Source organism: Diceros bicornis, chromosome 19 (assembly GCF_020826845.1).
Source record: "Diceros bicornis minor isolate mBicDic1 chromosome 19, mDicBic1.mat.cur, whole genome shotgun sequence".
NCBI classification, from domain to species: Eukaryota; Metazoa; Chordata; class Mammalia; order Perissodactyla; family Rhinocerotidae; genus Diceros; species Diceros bicornis.
In genome coordinates, this window is record NC_080758.1 from 44,872,395 (window position 1) to 44,888,532 (window position 16,138).

Consider the following 16,138-nt stretch of genomic DNA (forward strand, 5'->3'; position numbering starts at 1 on the left):
CTACCCCGGCAAGGTGCTGGGGCCAGCTTTGGGTCGGGGCTCTTTAGAATTTGAATTGGGAGTTCTAACCCGGCCGCCTGCAGGGTGGGGAGGGGATCCCTCCTGTCTGGGGGCCGCAACCAAAGCCTCGCTTTCCGCGAAGCCGGGGCACCGCTCGGCTCTCGATTGCTCGCGTCTGGCGGCGGCGGGCGGCGCTCGCGGCGGCGGGGGCTCTGCGCTCGAGGAGTCGAGGCTGCCGCACCGGCGGCGGCGCGCAGGGCGGCGGTCCTACGCCTCGGGCGGGGGAGGAGGTCGCGGCGCCGGCGGGGGGATGTCGAGGAGCTCGAAGGCGGTGCTGGGCCTCTCGGTGGTGCTGACGGCGGCCACCGTGGCCGGCGTGCATCTGAAGCAGCGGCAGGACCAGCAGGTCGGTGTCACGTGACCGTCTCTCCGCGGGCCCTCCGCGCGGTGCCCCGGGCCTCTCCTCCTGTCGGGTCCTCGCGGCGCGGCTCGGCTTCTCCACGCCTTCCCGCTGCGGCCCGGCCGCCGCCCGCTCAGCCCTGGGCGCTGCAGCCCGCGGCCGCGTGCGTCTTCGGGGCCCGGGGGGCCCGGCCCTCCGCGCCGAAGTCACCTGGCTCCGCCAACGCACGCCCGCGGGTGCTCGGCGGCCCTGCTTTCAGGTCGCAGGCAGCTTGCGGGGATAGAGACCTTCCAGCACCTCATTTGGGCCGCTGGAAAGTAGAGGCGGGGAAGGGTTTCTTTGGGGTGCACCCAGCGAGTTACCGGCCTCTCTCTACCCCCAGGCCCAAGATTAGGTTTTGATATCTTTAAAAGTTAAAAAGGTTTTATCCCATGAAAAAGAAGGCGTCCCCGCTCTCGCCGTCGTGCTTTTTTGGCCAAGGTAATTTGGTGAGATACTTGGTTTTTCTTTTCTTTTTTTAAGGAACACTTTGCTATGGAAACTAGATTCAGGGAACACTAGAGAGACCAGCCTCCCAATTTTCTCTTTTCAGTACTTTTATTTCTGGAAATATCCGAGACTTACCGATCAGTGGACTGACCGTCCGTTCTGTATTTCTCAGTTCACATTTTCTTTCTTATTCAATTGGCAAACATTTAAGGACTGGTCACTGTGTGTCAGGCACCACACTAGGCACTTTGGGAAACAAAGATGAGGAAGCACAGCTGCTCCTGAGACTAAATGATTCAAAACAGTGCTGGGTGTTGAGTGTGAGAAGGAGCAACTAGGTCGTGGGTGAAGTCTCAACATCTTGGTGAGGGATTGGGGTTTAGCCTAGTTTGCCAATGGTGGAAGTAATGGACTGGATGAATCAATAGTGAACAGTTTTTTTTGCACTGGACGGTCTTCTGTGCTTGGTATACAGAGGTGAAGCACATGAGGTCTAGTCCTCGCTGTTCAGACTTTGGAAATCAAAGAGGAAGCCTGTAATGATACAAAAATTTTGAGGAGGGCGTAATGGGAGACTAATGATGAAAGGGCATGGAAGAGATTAGAGATTTGGGATTAAAGTACAGGTTCTAAGGGGGTAGCATTTGGAATAGAGGCAGGAGACTTCTTCCTCTAGGAAAGAAAAGACTGTGATCTTGAGAAAATTTGAGATGGAGTGGAGGATAGTATGTCAGATATAGCTCTGAGGTCAGCCAATGCAGGGACTTTTAAAGGGTACGGGCTAGGGATGAGTTAGAGCTTGGTTCTGAACCCTAGCTACACATCCCAATTCCTGGGTAGTTTTTACAGTGCAGCTGAGGCTGGGCCCTACTCCAGACCTATTAAACAACATCTCTAGGGCATGGGGATCCAGCTTAGCTTTGTTTTAAAATTGACTCACGGGATTCTAACATGTAGCCCAGGTTGAGAACCACTGTGTTAGAGAGTGGAACAACAGGAGGATTTAGGTATTTGGAAGTTAGAGATGAAGAAAAGATTGACCAGAATAGTGTGTTTACTTTACATCCAGTTGTTCATGTGGGTGGGCTTACTTCCCAGCAATGGGAAAGAGTAGGACAAAAGATTGAGGGGCTGGCCCAGTGGCGTAGTGGTTCGGTTTGGGGCACTCCGCTTCAGCGGCCCGGGGTTTGTGGCTTCAGATCCCAGGCGCGCACCTACAGCACTCATCAAGCCATTCTGTGGCGGCATTCCACGTACAAAATAGAGGAAGATTGGCACAGATGTTAGTTCAAGGCCATCTTCCTCACCACAAAAAAACATTGACATATTGGAAGTTTCAAGGAAGCAAGAAATAAAAGAATGATTGTTGTTTCCTGTTGTTCTTGACTGTCTACGACATGCCAGGTACTGTACTCTATGTACATCATCTTTAATCCTCACAGGAACCCAGCAAAACAAGTGGTACTGCGGGAGGAGCCAGAGTTCTAGGTGTTAGAGTTGTAATAGTGAAGAGGTCTTGGTGGTTTGTAAGCGAGGCGGTTAGTAAGGTAGTTAAGTGGAAGTCCCAGGAGGGATGTGCGAGGCAATCACAAAGACATTGAAACTTGGAGGAAGATAGCAGATGATGGATGGAGAGCAAGATCCTAAGCCATGTGCTAAAGTGTCTGAGAAAGGAAGGGTAGGATCTCAGAGGCAGGTGTGGAAACAGTGATTACAGTGGGTGTGGACTTTGTGCGGGGGGGTGCGTTGGGGTGTTGTAGGTGTGTCATGGTGTAAGGAGCCCAGGACAGGAAGAAATGGGGAGGGAGGAGTGGAATGAGTGTCTCCATTTCTGTCTCTGGAGATCTTGCAAAGGGTACAGGGTTCAAGAAAGTTGGTTTTCAGCTGTGTTATCAGTCCCCGGACTCTTAAATTTCCCAACTCCCCCATGATAGCAAATGAAGCTCTAGGCCTGGAGGAGGTCCAGCAAGTAGGTACTTGGTGAGTTTTTAAATAGACATAATAATTTAAAAAAAATGCCCCAGCCCCACTCCCATTAATTCTACCTCACAGGGCCACTGTTAAAAACTTAATAGAGTGTTTTGTGACCTATAATCTATAAAGTGTTAATTACTAGTAATGACTGGATTGATGCTTTAATAAGTCTCATCTTAGGTGCCAGGTCCACGTTCTGGAATTTTCTGCCTGTCTTTAGTGCTTATCAAAGTAACTACCATTGACGGGCCTTTATTTTTTCCTCTGATAGTAGCATTATTTTTTCCCCTTCTCTCCTTCTTATGTAATTGATTAGTAATTCTGAATAATTTTTACTTTTTCTCTTTACATTCTGGGGGGGCGCCAGTTTTTTTACTTTCTTGCTTCCTTACAGTTTGTTCAAGTTTTAGTAATCGTTTTTTTTCTTTGATGTTTATTATTCAACTAGGGTAATTGCTAACAGGAAAGTAGTTCAGAGTTGATGTAGTATCTCATCAAGTTTTTAAAGCATCCTCTATCAAACTTTTAAAATTCAGTATAGTGGCAGTTTTTTCTCTTTTAATTGTTATTTCCCATTAAGTTTTCTATACTGAATGTTCAGGAATTTCTTAAAATATGATAAGTCATTTCAGTAATAACGCTATAGCACAGTACCCAGTTAAGTTGATGGTTTCTTTATTACATTTTACATTTATACAGAAAGTTACAGTAGTAACTGGGTATTTGGAATCTGAAGGTTTTAGGTGTATTTTGGTAACACTGTTGTTTGGATTTGGATGGCACAAGGATGGGAACCACCTGGTCAGGGTGTTACTGAAATCTGTTGCTTACGTTTTTAGAGGCTTCGTGACGGAGTGATCAGAGACATTGAGAGACAAAATCGGAAAAAAGAAAACATTCGCCTTTTGGGAGAACAGATTATTTTAACTGAGCAACTTGAAGCAGAAAGAGAGAAGATGGTATTGGCAAAAGGATCTCAAAAAACATGACTTGAAATGAATGGGAAAAATCGATGGGACAGACAGCGTTAAATGTGTGTGTGAGTGTGTTGATGGAGAACAGCTTAGAGAAATTTCAACCTTGTTTTTGTCACTGTCTTTTTAAACTTGATCAAAAAAAGGACAATGGGTCATATATTTTAAATGATTGCTTTAAAAGTCTCCTATATCTGAGTAAAGAAGTGGGCAGACACTCTTCTGAAGAGTTTCTGTTTGTGTGATCCTGATAGAAGCCGCTTTAAGCTTGGTGTCCAGAGCTTAGGATTGTTCCTGAGAAGCGCTTCTGCACCTGTGAGAAGGAAGGGATGGATAGTAACGTCCACCTGAGTGGTTTGATAAGTCGGCACGATGATGAAGCCACTAGAACATCTACCTCAGAAGGACTTGAGGAGGGTGAGGTGGAGGGGGAGACTCTGCTGATTGTTGAGTCAGAGGACCAGGCATCAGTGGACTTGTCTCATGATCAGAGTGGGGACTCCCTCAACAGTGACGAAGGAGACGTGTCGTGGATGGAGGAACGGCTGGCCTACTTCTGTGACAAGTGCCAGAGATGGATACCAGCCAGTAAGGAGCTTCTCATTTCCTTTGATTTGTCAGTTCCTATGTGCAGGTTTGTTTTTCTAACCTGTGAAAGAAACGTGAATGTAAAACAGACCTAAGTAAAAAGATAATTATTATATTTATTATTAGTTTAGTTGAATAATTACAAATTTATATAAAACATAGACACATTTGTACTAATAAAAATTACTGTCAACCTCTATCATGTTGTTAAATTAACATTCTTGATGGTAATCCAATAAAAATTAGAAAGTTGGAAATCCTCTGTTACTTAAAGACTTAGTCACATTTTTCTTCCAAGATCACGTTGTTATGGATTTGGGGCCAAATTCTAGGCCGAGTGTAGAATTAAAGGTCAAGTTCACAAAAATTACTCTGTTAATATTTAACTTAGGTGGAAAACTCCTGCTGTTGTATGCTGAAGTGAGGTCAGAATTAGCAGATTAAAAGTGTTTTGTGCCCTTTTTCTAGGACCGTTCTTGTTTCCTACTTGTTGGCCTCCTTGTCTACTTCGAGAGGCACATAGTTACGTACCCCCTTGACACCTCAGTGTTTCAGCTCCATCTTTTAGCTGCCAGCTTCTTAGCTCTCAGGGAGTATGCTTTGCCAGCCATCATGAGACTTACCAAACAGGATTTTTCCATTAGGCAGAGACTAATAAAGACATATGTACTGGAGGAATACTTTGTGTAATAGAATTGGTAACTAGATCAGAGAAATTTTTATATATAATTGTGAAGTGGGTCCTTTTCTGTTACGTGGAAATGTTTTCAAGATGGATTCATCTATTCAGATTAATAGTTACTATTAATAGATAACATTTTCACAGAAAACAAACCTAGATTTTATTACATATTAGCTAGTTGTTGCTTCCGAGCTGTCTCTGCTTATTAATTCAGGGTTCTGCCTGAAAATCTCAGTGGCTTTCCCCTTGTCCTCGCAGGGTACGTTTTAAACTGTCCTTCATGATCGGCCCCTGCTAACTTCTTCAGCCTCTCCTTAGTAGCCTCCTATCCCCACATATAAACAGAACTTTGCAGTTAGGATGAGCTTTTTCTCACCACAAACAATTATTTCTTATCCCGAGGACTTTGCACATTTTAATTTCCTCTCTGGGCTATGCATCTCTATAGCCTCCATCCCTCCCCCCATACACACAATTGCCTCTCTTCACCCGGCCAATTCTAGTCATCCTTTGGGTCCCCTGTAGACCCTACTTTTTCTAGCTCTCTTCCTAATATGTGTTGGGTACCTCTTTTATGTGCCCACACGTTGCCCTATGGCACACATCACATTCCACTCCAGTGGTTTTCATGTCTCCCAGAGTGTCAGCATCACCTGGGAACTTTAAAAAAAAAGCAGAGACTCAGGCCTCACTTTCAGAGATTGATTCATTTTGTGTGGGGTAGGTCCAGGCATGTTTAAAACAAAAACTGTGCGTGATGCTGATGCACAGTGAGGAGGGAGAATCACTGTGCTCTTGTGATTACCTGTTTCCCTGTATGTAGCCCTCACAGAATTTGCAGGTACTATGTCTGTCTTGGGTGTAGTATTCCTGGTTCCTAGCCCACTGCCTAGCACAGTGGGAGCTCAGCTATTTTTTTTTTTTTTTTTTTTTTGATATTTTAATGGTTTCTAACATTGTGAAATTTTGGGTTGTACATTTTTGTTTGTCCATCACCCCATATATGACTCCCTTCACCCCTTGTGCCCACCCCCCACCCCCACTTCCCGGGTAACCACAGTCCAGTTTTCTCTGTCCATGTGTTGGTTTATATTCCACATATGAGTGAGATCATACAGTGTTTGTCTTTCTCTTTCTGGCTTAGTTCACTTAACATAATACGCTCCAGGCCCATCCATGTTGTTGCAAATGGGACGATTTTGTCTTTTTTTATGGCCGAGTAGTATTCCATTGTATATATATACCACATTTTCTTAATCCAATCGTCAGTCGAGGGACACTTAGGTTGCTTCCACTTCTTGGCTATGGTGAATAATGCTGCAATGAACATAGGGGTGCATAAGCCTCTTTGGATTGTTGATTTCAGGTGCGTTGGATAGATTCCCAGTAGTGGGATGGCTGGATCATAGGGCATCTCTATTTTTAATTCTTTGAGGAATCTCCATACCGTTTTCCATAGAGGCTGCACCAATTTGCATTCCCACCAGCTGTGTATGAGGGTTCCTGTTTCTCCACATCCTCTCCAACATTTGTTGTTTTTTGTCTTGGTGATTATAGCCATTCTAACGGGTGTGAGGTGGTATCTTAGTGTTGTTTTGATTTGCATTTCCCTGATGATTAGTGATGTTGAGCATCTTTTCATGTGCCTATTGGCCATCTGTATATCTTCCTTGGAGAAGTGTCTGTTCATTTCCTCTGCCCATTTTTTGATCGGGTTGTTTGTTATTTTGTTGTTCAGTTGTGTGAGTTCTTTATATATTATGGAGATCAACCCCTTGTCAGATGTATGTTTTGCAAATATTCTCTCCCAGCTGGTTGGTTGTTTGTTCATCTTGATTCTGGTTTCATTTGTCTTATAAAAGCTCTTTAGTCTGATAAAGTCCCACTTGTTTATTTTTTCTTTAGTTTCCCTAGTCTGGGTAGGCATGTCATCCGAAAAGATTCCTTTAAACCCAATGTCAAATAGTGTGTTGCCTATATTTTCTTCTATGAGTTTTATAGTTTCAGGTCTCACCTTCAGGTCTTTGATCCATTTTGAGTTAATTTTTGTGAGTGGCGATAGCACATGGTCCACTTTCATTCTTTTGCATGTGGCTGTCCAGTTTTCCCAACACCATTTATTGAAGAGACTTTCCTTTCTCCATTGCATGTCCTTAGCACCTTTGTCGAAAATTAGCTGTCCGTATATGTGTGGTTTTATTTCTGGGCTTTCAATTCTGTTCCATTGATCTGTGTGTCTGTTTTTGTACCAGTACCATGCTGTTTTGATTACTATTGCTTTGTAGTATGTTTTGAAGTCAGGAATTGTGATGCCTCCTGCTTTGTTCTTTTTCTTTAGGATTTCTTTAGCTATTCGGGGTCTTTTGTTGCCCCATATAAATTTTAGTATTCTTTTTTCTATTTCTGTGAAGAATGTCATTGGGATTCTGATTGGGATTGCATTGAATCTGTAGATTGCTTTAGGTAATATAGACATTTTAACTATGTTTATTCTTCCAATCCACGTGCATGGGATATCTTTCCATTTCTTTATGTCATCGTAGATTTCCCTCAATAATGTCTTGTAGTTCTCATTGTATAGGTCCTTCACCTCCTTGGTAAGATTTATTCCTAGGTATTTTATTCTTTTTGATGCAATTGTAAATGGTATTATCTTTTTGAGCTCTCTTTCTGTTAGTTCATTATTAGCATATAGCTCAGCTATTTTTTGAATGAATATGTGAAGAGACTTCCTATAGGAATCAGGAATGTTAACAGTTGGAATGTCCAATGAGAGCAATAATACTTGCTTTTAGTATCTCTCTCCCAAAAGTTAGGGAACCACAGATCGATCTTAGTCGGCATACGCTTGATGTTGGAAGAAAAAAAGTCTCTACTCCTTTCCCCATCCACATCCTGCTCTCGTGGATTGGCTAAAAAAAAAGGAAAGATGCAGCATAGGAAACTTGAAAATCTGGTTGATAAACTGATCGCACCTTTGAGTTACCGCTGCTCAAGATACACCTGTGATGTGCCTTTTTGTTTTTCTCCTAGGTCAGCTGAGGGAACAGCTCAGTTACCTTAAGGGTGATAATTTTTTTAGGTTTACTTGTTCTGATTGCTCAGAAGATGGCAAGGAGCAGTACGAAAGGCTGAAGCTGACATGGCAGCAAGTGAGTAAAAAGCTCTTCCTCTGGAATTCATGATGTTGGTCCCCCAAGGCATTTATTGGAGTAAATATCTAGAGGATGAGGAGCTGACATATGAGCTTTTGAATTGTTTTGAGGGTCACTTTATTTCACGATGTATATCATACTGAATACTGGGAGAAAGGAGTTCTTGGTAAAAATACTTGTTGCTAACTTAGTGAATTGGGTTCAAGATTTCTTGAAAATCTCACCACGTGATTTCATTTATATATAATACAGTAGACCCCCCTTAGCCAGGCCTGGTGGCCCAGTGGTTAAGATTTGGCACTCTCACTGTTGTAGCCCAGGTTCGTTTCCCAGTCAGGGAACCACACCACCTGTCTGTCAGTTGTCATTCTGTGATGGCTGCATGTTGTGGGGATGCTGAAAGCTATGCCACCAGTATTTCAAATACCAGCAGGGTCACCCATGGTGGACAGGTTTCAGTGGAGCTTCCAGACTCAGACAGATTAGAAAGAAGGACCTGGCCACCCGCTTCCAAAATGACTGGCATGAAAACCCTGTGAATAGCATCGGATCATTGTCTGCTATAGCACCCGAAGGTGAGAGGATGATGCAGAAAGACCAGGCAGGGTTCCGCTCTGCTGTACACAGGGTCACTAGGAGTTGGAATCGACTTGATGGCACTAACAGCAACAACCAAGTCCCCCCTTATCTGCGGGGATACATTCCACGACCCCTGGTTGATGCCTGAAATCGCAGAAAGTACTGAACTCTATATATACTATGTTTTTTCATATACACACATACCTGTGCTAAAGTTTATGTTAGGCACAATAAGAGATTAACAGCAATAACTAATAATAAAATAGAACAATTATACAATATACTATAATAAAAATAGATCTTAGCAACCTCAGCATACGATTTTTTTCTTTCCTTATTAAGTAGAGAACTTTCACCTTCCCTTTGGCTTATCCAAATTGCCTGCATCACTGCTCTTATGCTTTGGAACCATTATTAAGTAAAATAAGGGTTACTTGAACGTAAGCATGCAATACCAGGACAGTTGATCTGATAACTGAGAGGGCTACTACATGACTAAGGGGCAGGTAGTGTATACAGCATGGGTACACTGGACAAAAGGATGATTCATGTCCCAGGTGAGATGGAGCGGACGACTTGAGATTTCATCAAATTACTCAGAACAGCATGCAATTTAAAACTTAGGAATTGTTTATTTCTGGAATTTTCCATGTAATATTTTTCTACTGTGAGTAATTGAAACTGCAGCTAAGGGGAGACTACTGTACCAAACTGATTTTAATTGAACAGGTTCACGTTTTTCTGGGAGCCATTTTTAGAACAATAAAACCATTTTTAAAAACGTGAAGATGGCCACCTTGGAAATAGATTTGGAAGATGTAATGTGGCTGATTGCAGAGACCAATATAATCCAGGTTTTCTGCATTTGACCTCAGATATGTTTGAATATTTTTTGTTTGATGAATATTTATGTCCACTTTTAACCATCTTCAATACCAACACCCTAATCCAAGCCAACTATAGCCTGAACGATAGATTTTAACTAATCTCTGGGTTGTATTAATTTTTTTGGTTTTGTTTTTATATTAATATGTCTATAACAAGACACCAATGTATATACAGTCTTTAAGTTCTAAAAACAAATAAATTAGAAGTTACTCGGTTTTTATGTTTATTCATTCAACAAATTTTGAGTGCCTATGGTGACACAGGCACTCTTCTAGGCCTGGAGACTACTGTGGTGGATGAGACAGCTAAGACCCCTGCCCCAGGCAGCTGACATTCTAGACAGTTATTTTAGACAATAAGCAGACAGACAAACAAGTTAATACCCATAGCACTTTTTGCTATGAAGGAAGTAAACAGGGTGATGAGAAGGAGATGCTAGATTATACTGTCTAAGCCACTTAAGGTGTTCCTTGTAAATTGTAGTTGTGTTAGTAGCCTTAGACTATTATCTTAATTATCAGTGCTTTATTAGGACATCTCCTAATGAAATCTGTCAGCGGTGAATTTAGGGAGCCTTTTATGACTTGCCTGAAAATATATAAATAGAAAATGAAGGGAAGTTTGTGTTGAGGATATAGTCTCATGAATATTATAATTGGGATTTTTTTTCCAGGCGTACATGGGATACTGTGTGTAGGCAAGGTCAGATTAATACTCATAGGTTATTCTAATGTGTGCACACATAAACAGATTTGCATTTGGTCTGGAAGTAGCTTCTCATAAAACTGTAAAATGGAAGATGAGCAAATACATGTTATTTTCAAGAATATGAGTTTTCTGTGGAGGTTCTTTTTTTAAAAGAAAAGATGGCTTTTGATTATATTGCTCAGAATATGTAATATTGGCTCAATTTGCACATTAGACTAGCATCACTTAAAAATTATTTTTTCACTTCCAAAAGACGTGGTGGTGGTGGATAGTACCCTGGTAACGATGAAGTAAGTGATGACTTAGATCAGATGCATGGTTCTTGGCAAACTGCTGACCAGTGTTTTTAACTGCCTCTGAAAAACCCAGTCTCTCATGAAAGAGCTGAAAGAGAATCAGTTGGTCTTGAATAGATCTATATACTTACTTTATTGGAATGTGGATTTTCTATCTATTTAAATCTTAAACTTTGTATTTGTTGATTTATCAAAGCAATAAGTAAAAATGCTTGTTTGTATTACAAAATACCAACAGTAAAGAGGTCTGGTCTCCTGACTAAAAGGCCCTTTTTCCCACTCTCTCTGTGTCTTCTCTTCCTCCTTGGTGACTTATGAACAACGGTTTGAAATGTAGGAGAAGCTATCAAGTGTTTGGGAAGGATAGGGTAGTTTTTACATTCTTGTCCTGGACGCTCATTCTTACATTGCAGAATAAAGCTGCCACAACCTGTGCTCGTTGTTTTTCTAGGTGCTCTTCAGTAAATACTGGTGAAGTGCCTGCTGTGGCTGTGCCAGCCCTGAGCTTGGTTCACCCGGCTGGCCTGTTACTTAGGAGCTTGGTCTGGTAGTGTGAGAGGAGAAAACTAAGCTGGGATTCATTCTTTTAGGTTATAAATTCCAGGAGAGAAGGAAAACTCTGTCCTTCGTATATTAAATTTGTAGTTTACTCAGTATATATTGTGGTAATAGGACAAGTTATTTTCAAGCAAATATGTGAATTTTAGCTTTTTTTTTTTTTTTTTTTTTTTTTTTTTTTTGTGAGGAGATCAGCCCTGAGCTAACATCCGCCAATCCTCCTCTTTTTTTGCTGAGGAAGACGGCCCTGGGCTAACATCGGTGCCTATCTTCCTCCACTTTATATGGGACGCCGCCACAGCATGGCTTACCAAGCAGTACTTCGGTGCGCGCCCGGGATCCGAACCAGCGAACCCCGGGCCGCCGCAGCGGAGCGCGCGCACTTAACCGCTTGCGCCACCGGGCCGGCCCCGTGAATTTTAGCTTTTTTAAAGTCATAAAATGTTTCAAATATAAAAAAATGGTACTGGAAATAAAATAACATGCTTATCTATTGACCACTGAGATTAACAGTGAATATGGTTCTGAGGGACTCCAGGAGTCAGAGTGGGCAGAAGCACCTCATTTCATTCTTTCCTTAAAGTATTTCTTGAACAATAACTTTTTAAAATTGTAGTAAAAATACATAACAAAAGTTAATCATTTTAACATGTACAATTCAGTGGCATTAAATACATTCACATTCTTTTGCAACCATCACCACCATCTCCAAACTTTATCTTCCCAAACTGAAACTCTGTATCCATTAAATAATAACTCTCCGTGAAATAACTTTAAAGGAAGATGTTGGTTGGCTAATGTAGACCTGATGCAAACATAAGTGGAAGAATGTGAAAAATCTGTTCCTGGGTTAATTGTTTGGTAGACCATCTGCAGTTTTGCAAGTTTAAGGATGGGGGAAATTGAAACTCGAGGAGTAGAAGCTTCAGCACTACCAGGCCCTTTGGAGTGGTGTGGTCATAGGTCTTCTCGTAAGATCATGGGGATTTAATGCTGTGAGCACAGATGGCGGGGCAGGAATTGCAGTTTAGTAGACTCCTTATAGTTCAGGACACCCCTTCTGGAAAGAAGAATTATTTAAGGATTCTTTTCTTAGATTCTCCGTTCTCTTTTCAATTTTGTTGGCCTAAAATCAATCATTTTTATTAGGTTGAAAACATGGTTCTGAATAGCTTATATAGTTTTGTCCCTTTACATAAAATTACATAATTACAAAATTGTATACAGATACAAAGAGAAATATCTGAAAAGACAGTCACTAAAAATGTTAAAAGTAATTATTTCTTTGTGGATTTAAAGTGATTTTTATTTCTTCTTTGCTGTTTTCTCTATTATTGAAGTCTTTTACAATGAGCATGTGTTATTTATATTTCTGGAAAATGCCTCCCCATTTGGCGCCATGAATTCATTGCCTGTGGAATAACAAGATTGGACTAGATGAGGAGTTTTCACATTGACCTCTGGGAATGTCTTGGAGCCCTCTGAGAATGGGCGGAGCGCCAGGCCCTTCAGGTCCCTGCCCCTCCTCTAACGCTGTTATCTGAATGAAGGTTTCCACAGCTAAAAATGGCTAAACACTGAGTACATGGTATCTAACATTATTTTCAGCTCTGAAATCTGTGAGTCTTGTTTCTGCCTTCTGAAGAGCTTAGGAAAGTATCTGTGCAGGGGTGATTTTCAAAATATTTAATAAAGGTTAGTGCTGCCAGTCAGAAACAGGGTCTGCGGAGCACCTGGAGACCTCCTGAGGGCCAGGAGTTAACACTCTGTAGTGCTGCATTGTGAATGAGGGAGGGATACTGGGATGGGGGTTGCTTAGGACTATAGTTATTTATTACCATCAGTTCCACCACACATCAGCCCTGCAAACGTAACATGTAAGGAACAACCAGGTATACTGAATGGATTAGTGATATTCAACTAATGAAAGCAAAAAAGAAAAAATTCTATACTGAGACTATTCCAAGATATTATCCTTCCTTTTTCCCCCTCCATCCCCCACCATTCCTACTCAGAAATAAAACAACAGACTTCCCCTGAAGATTGACATCTCTAATCAAGCTCTTCTCCCAGCCCTGTGTCCTCTGTGTTTCAGGTTGTCATGTTGGCGATGTACAACTTGTCTCTGGAAGGAAGTGGACGTCAAGGTTATTTCAGATGGAAAGAAGATATCTGCGCTTTTATTGAGAAACATTGGACTTTTTTATTAGGGAATAGGTAATGTGGCTGTTAAAAATCTTTACTTGAGTGAAGATTTAAAGAACGAGGTATATGAGATTTGAGACAGCCTAATGCAGCCCCTTAGAGAATGAGTATTTACTTGTGGCAATTACAGAGAATTTTTTAATCCAGAAGATGTTGTTACTTTTTTTTTTTTTTTTTTTTTTTTGGTGAGGAAGATTGTCCTTGAGCTAACATCTGTGCCAGTCTTCCTCTATTTTGTATATGGGACACTTCCATAGCATGGGCTGATGAGTGATGTGTAGGTCCACGCCTGAGATCTGAACCCACAAACCCCAGGCTGCTGAAGCAGAGTGCACGAACTTAACCACTACACCACCGGGCCAGCCCCTGTTGTTACTTTTTTAGGTTAAAAAACTTGTTTATGAAAAATCAAAGTGGAAGCATATGCTATTAAAAGTATAGGTTTCTATACTTCTCTCATCCTAATTCCAGAGGATGCTTCTACTGAGCATGAAGAGATTTCTAAGAGATTCTTATAATGTTAAGAAATAAAGTTTGATTAAATTAGGCTGCTTAATAGTTGGATGAGTGACTAATTTGAGGATATAGAATTATTACGTCTTTTTAAAATCAGTGCCTTATAGGAGGTCAGCAGCAAGAAAAATAATGGCAGTTATTGACTGCACCATTTGTCTTATGTTATTAGTATTTGTTTTTACTAACTGGAAGGTAGAAACTGTTCTGTACTTTTTGGTATTATTCACAGTGCTTCACAAAGTCTAGGCACATTAAGACTCAACATGGTTTATTCATTCGTTATTCTTCACAATAATGCTTTGATTTTGCCGCTGAGTGCTTCTCCTCGGTGACTGCTTTGGTTCATCAGATTTAGGGATGCTAGTGCACAGGCATCAAGACCATATGTTTTAAGTAAAGGTCCATGCGGATCTAACAAGATTTTTATTGCTGTTAGGGATTAGTGAGTTTGCAATTGCATTGGCGAATTGTTTGAGATTCTGATTGTTGCTGTCTGAAGTCCTGTGTGAGATTCATAAATCTTGCATAATTGGGTCAGTGTAGACTTGATAAAGGCTCTAATCACATCAGGTCGGAGCACCTGTCCTCGCTCTGAATTCATGGCAGCCTCTGTTTCTTTGGATGCTGAGAGGTCTTGGCTCCACTAGTGTTGCTGAGAAATCAGGGAGGTTCAGTCAAAAGGAGGGGCGACCTTCTAGAGGTTTGCTGTGAGGAGAAAATAGAATAGATTCAGTACATTTTTACAAAAGGAGTTATTTTTGGTTTTGAGTTATTTAGTGGTACTAAGAAAAGAATTGACAGTATAACTCGTTCTTTTTCTTAAAGAAAGGAGATCTCTTGTCTTAGTTTAATGATTTAGCACTATTTATGGAACTTAACATACCCCATTTATAAGGCACAAGAAAGGGAGAAAACTGATAAAATTAGATCTTGGAATGTTTTCATGATCTCTCAGTGCTGTTCTGTTTAGTGGATTGTCTTCTGGAAGAAATTGGATTTAAATTGCTTGTTTTTAAGGATATTGCCATATTTTAACAAAAGTTGTTCAGTTATTTCATTTGTTCATTTCTAAAGTGTGTTCTGAGAGGAATCAGCTAAGGCTTTTTTTCTTTTTAATACTTCTACTGAAAGGCATTAATTACTCTCCAGCTTCTGTGCAGTTTAAATATTAAACCAGTGGTTTTTGGCCATATTAGTGTATCGTTTGAATTATCATTTACTTATTTAAATCATCACTTTTTAAAAAAATGCATTTATTTTAAAAAGAAACTTCACACCACTGTGGTAAGCAGAAAACCCATATCATTTGCCATAAATAGAATATAACTATAAAAATAAGTGCACTAAAAATAAAACAATGCTATTCAATTGTAGCTGGATCCCATGGCCTGTAAAGGCAATCCGAGTCCCTCTTTCTTGATCAAAAAGAGAGACTACATGTGTTAGTGAGAATTTAAAGCAACTAACTTTTTTCTTGATCTAACAAGAAGGAGTGAAAGAGAATTAAAAATTAGTCTGTGATTCCTTGTCGCTCAGTTTCCTGCCTCAGTGCTATCCTGCACTTTGGGAACTCTGCTTTAAACATCAGTGATTAGAAAAGTCACCAACACCATTCACCCAACGTGGTTACCACGTGCTCAGACATCTCTGTGTATGAACATACACAGAATCACTACCCTCCAGAGAAGCAGCCTGCAAAGAGCACGTACAGTTAAATTTTTTTCATAGCTACTAAAGATTTTAATTCTGCTATCCATAGAACATACTTTAAATTCTTAACAATGTTAACCGTTTCTTATTTGCTATAGAATCTAAGAGAATAGTATACTGTGTAATGAAGTTCTGAATTTGAATACATTTTCTTTCAGATGTTTACTGGTTTTCCTTTCATACCTTTAATGTTTTAAAAGAATTTTCAATAGGAACCTGAATAGTTGACATTTTACATATCATTTAAAAATTTTGTTATATACACTTTTGTGTAGTTATTTTGAAATGCTTGTTTTTTTTTGGCCAAAGTTGGTTATTCCCCCAAGGTTAAGCTCTGTTTTTGCGGAACCTACCATATAGTTTTATTCCTGCTGTACTACATAAAGGCAATTAGGAGCAGACAGCAAGATGCATCT

General features: G+C 40.8%; 2 protein-coding genes across 2 annotated transcripts in view; both read left to right on the plus strand.

The window, feature by feature from the left end:
- The first annotated feature begins 284 nt into the window (after positions 1-284).
- On the plus strand, positions 285-3,860 carry LOC131418714 (protein PET117 homolog, mitochondrial). The gene is made up of 2 exons (XM_058563305.1): positions 285-406; positions 3,703-3,860. Exons 1-2 carry the CDS (start codon positions 311-313, stop codon positions 3,850-3,852), a joined length of 246 nt encoding a protein of 81 aa, XP_058419288.1. The 5' UTR covers positions 285-310; the 3' UTR covers positions 3,853-3,860.
- Positions 3,861-4,165: 305 nt separating this feature from the next.
- KAT14 (lysine acetyltransferase 14) overlaps positions 4,166-16,138 on the plus strand; it is a 32,723-nt gene continuing 20,750 nt past the window's right edge. The window contains exons 1-3 of the mRNA XM_058563275.1: positions 4,166-4,425; positions 8,141-8,259; positions 13,387-13,508. Coding sequence (XP_058419258.1) covers positions 4,167-4,425; positions 8,141-8,259; positions 13,387-13,508 — 500 coding nt within the window. The 5' untranslated portion in view covers position 4,166. The remainder of the gene's footprint in view (positions 4,426-8,140; positions 8,260-13,386; positions 13,509-16,138) is intronic.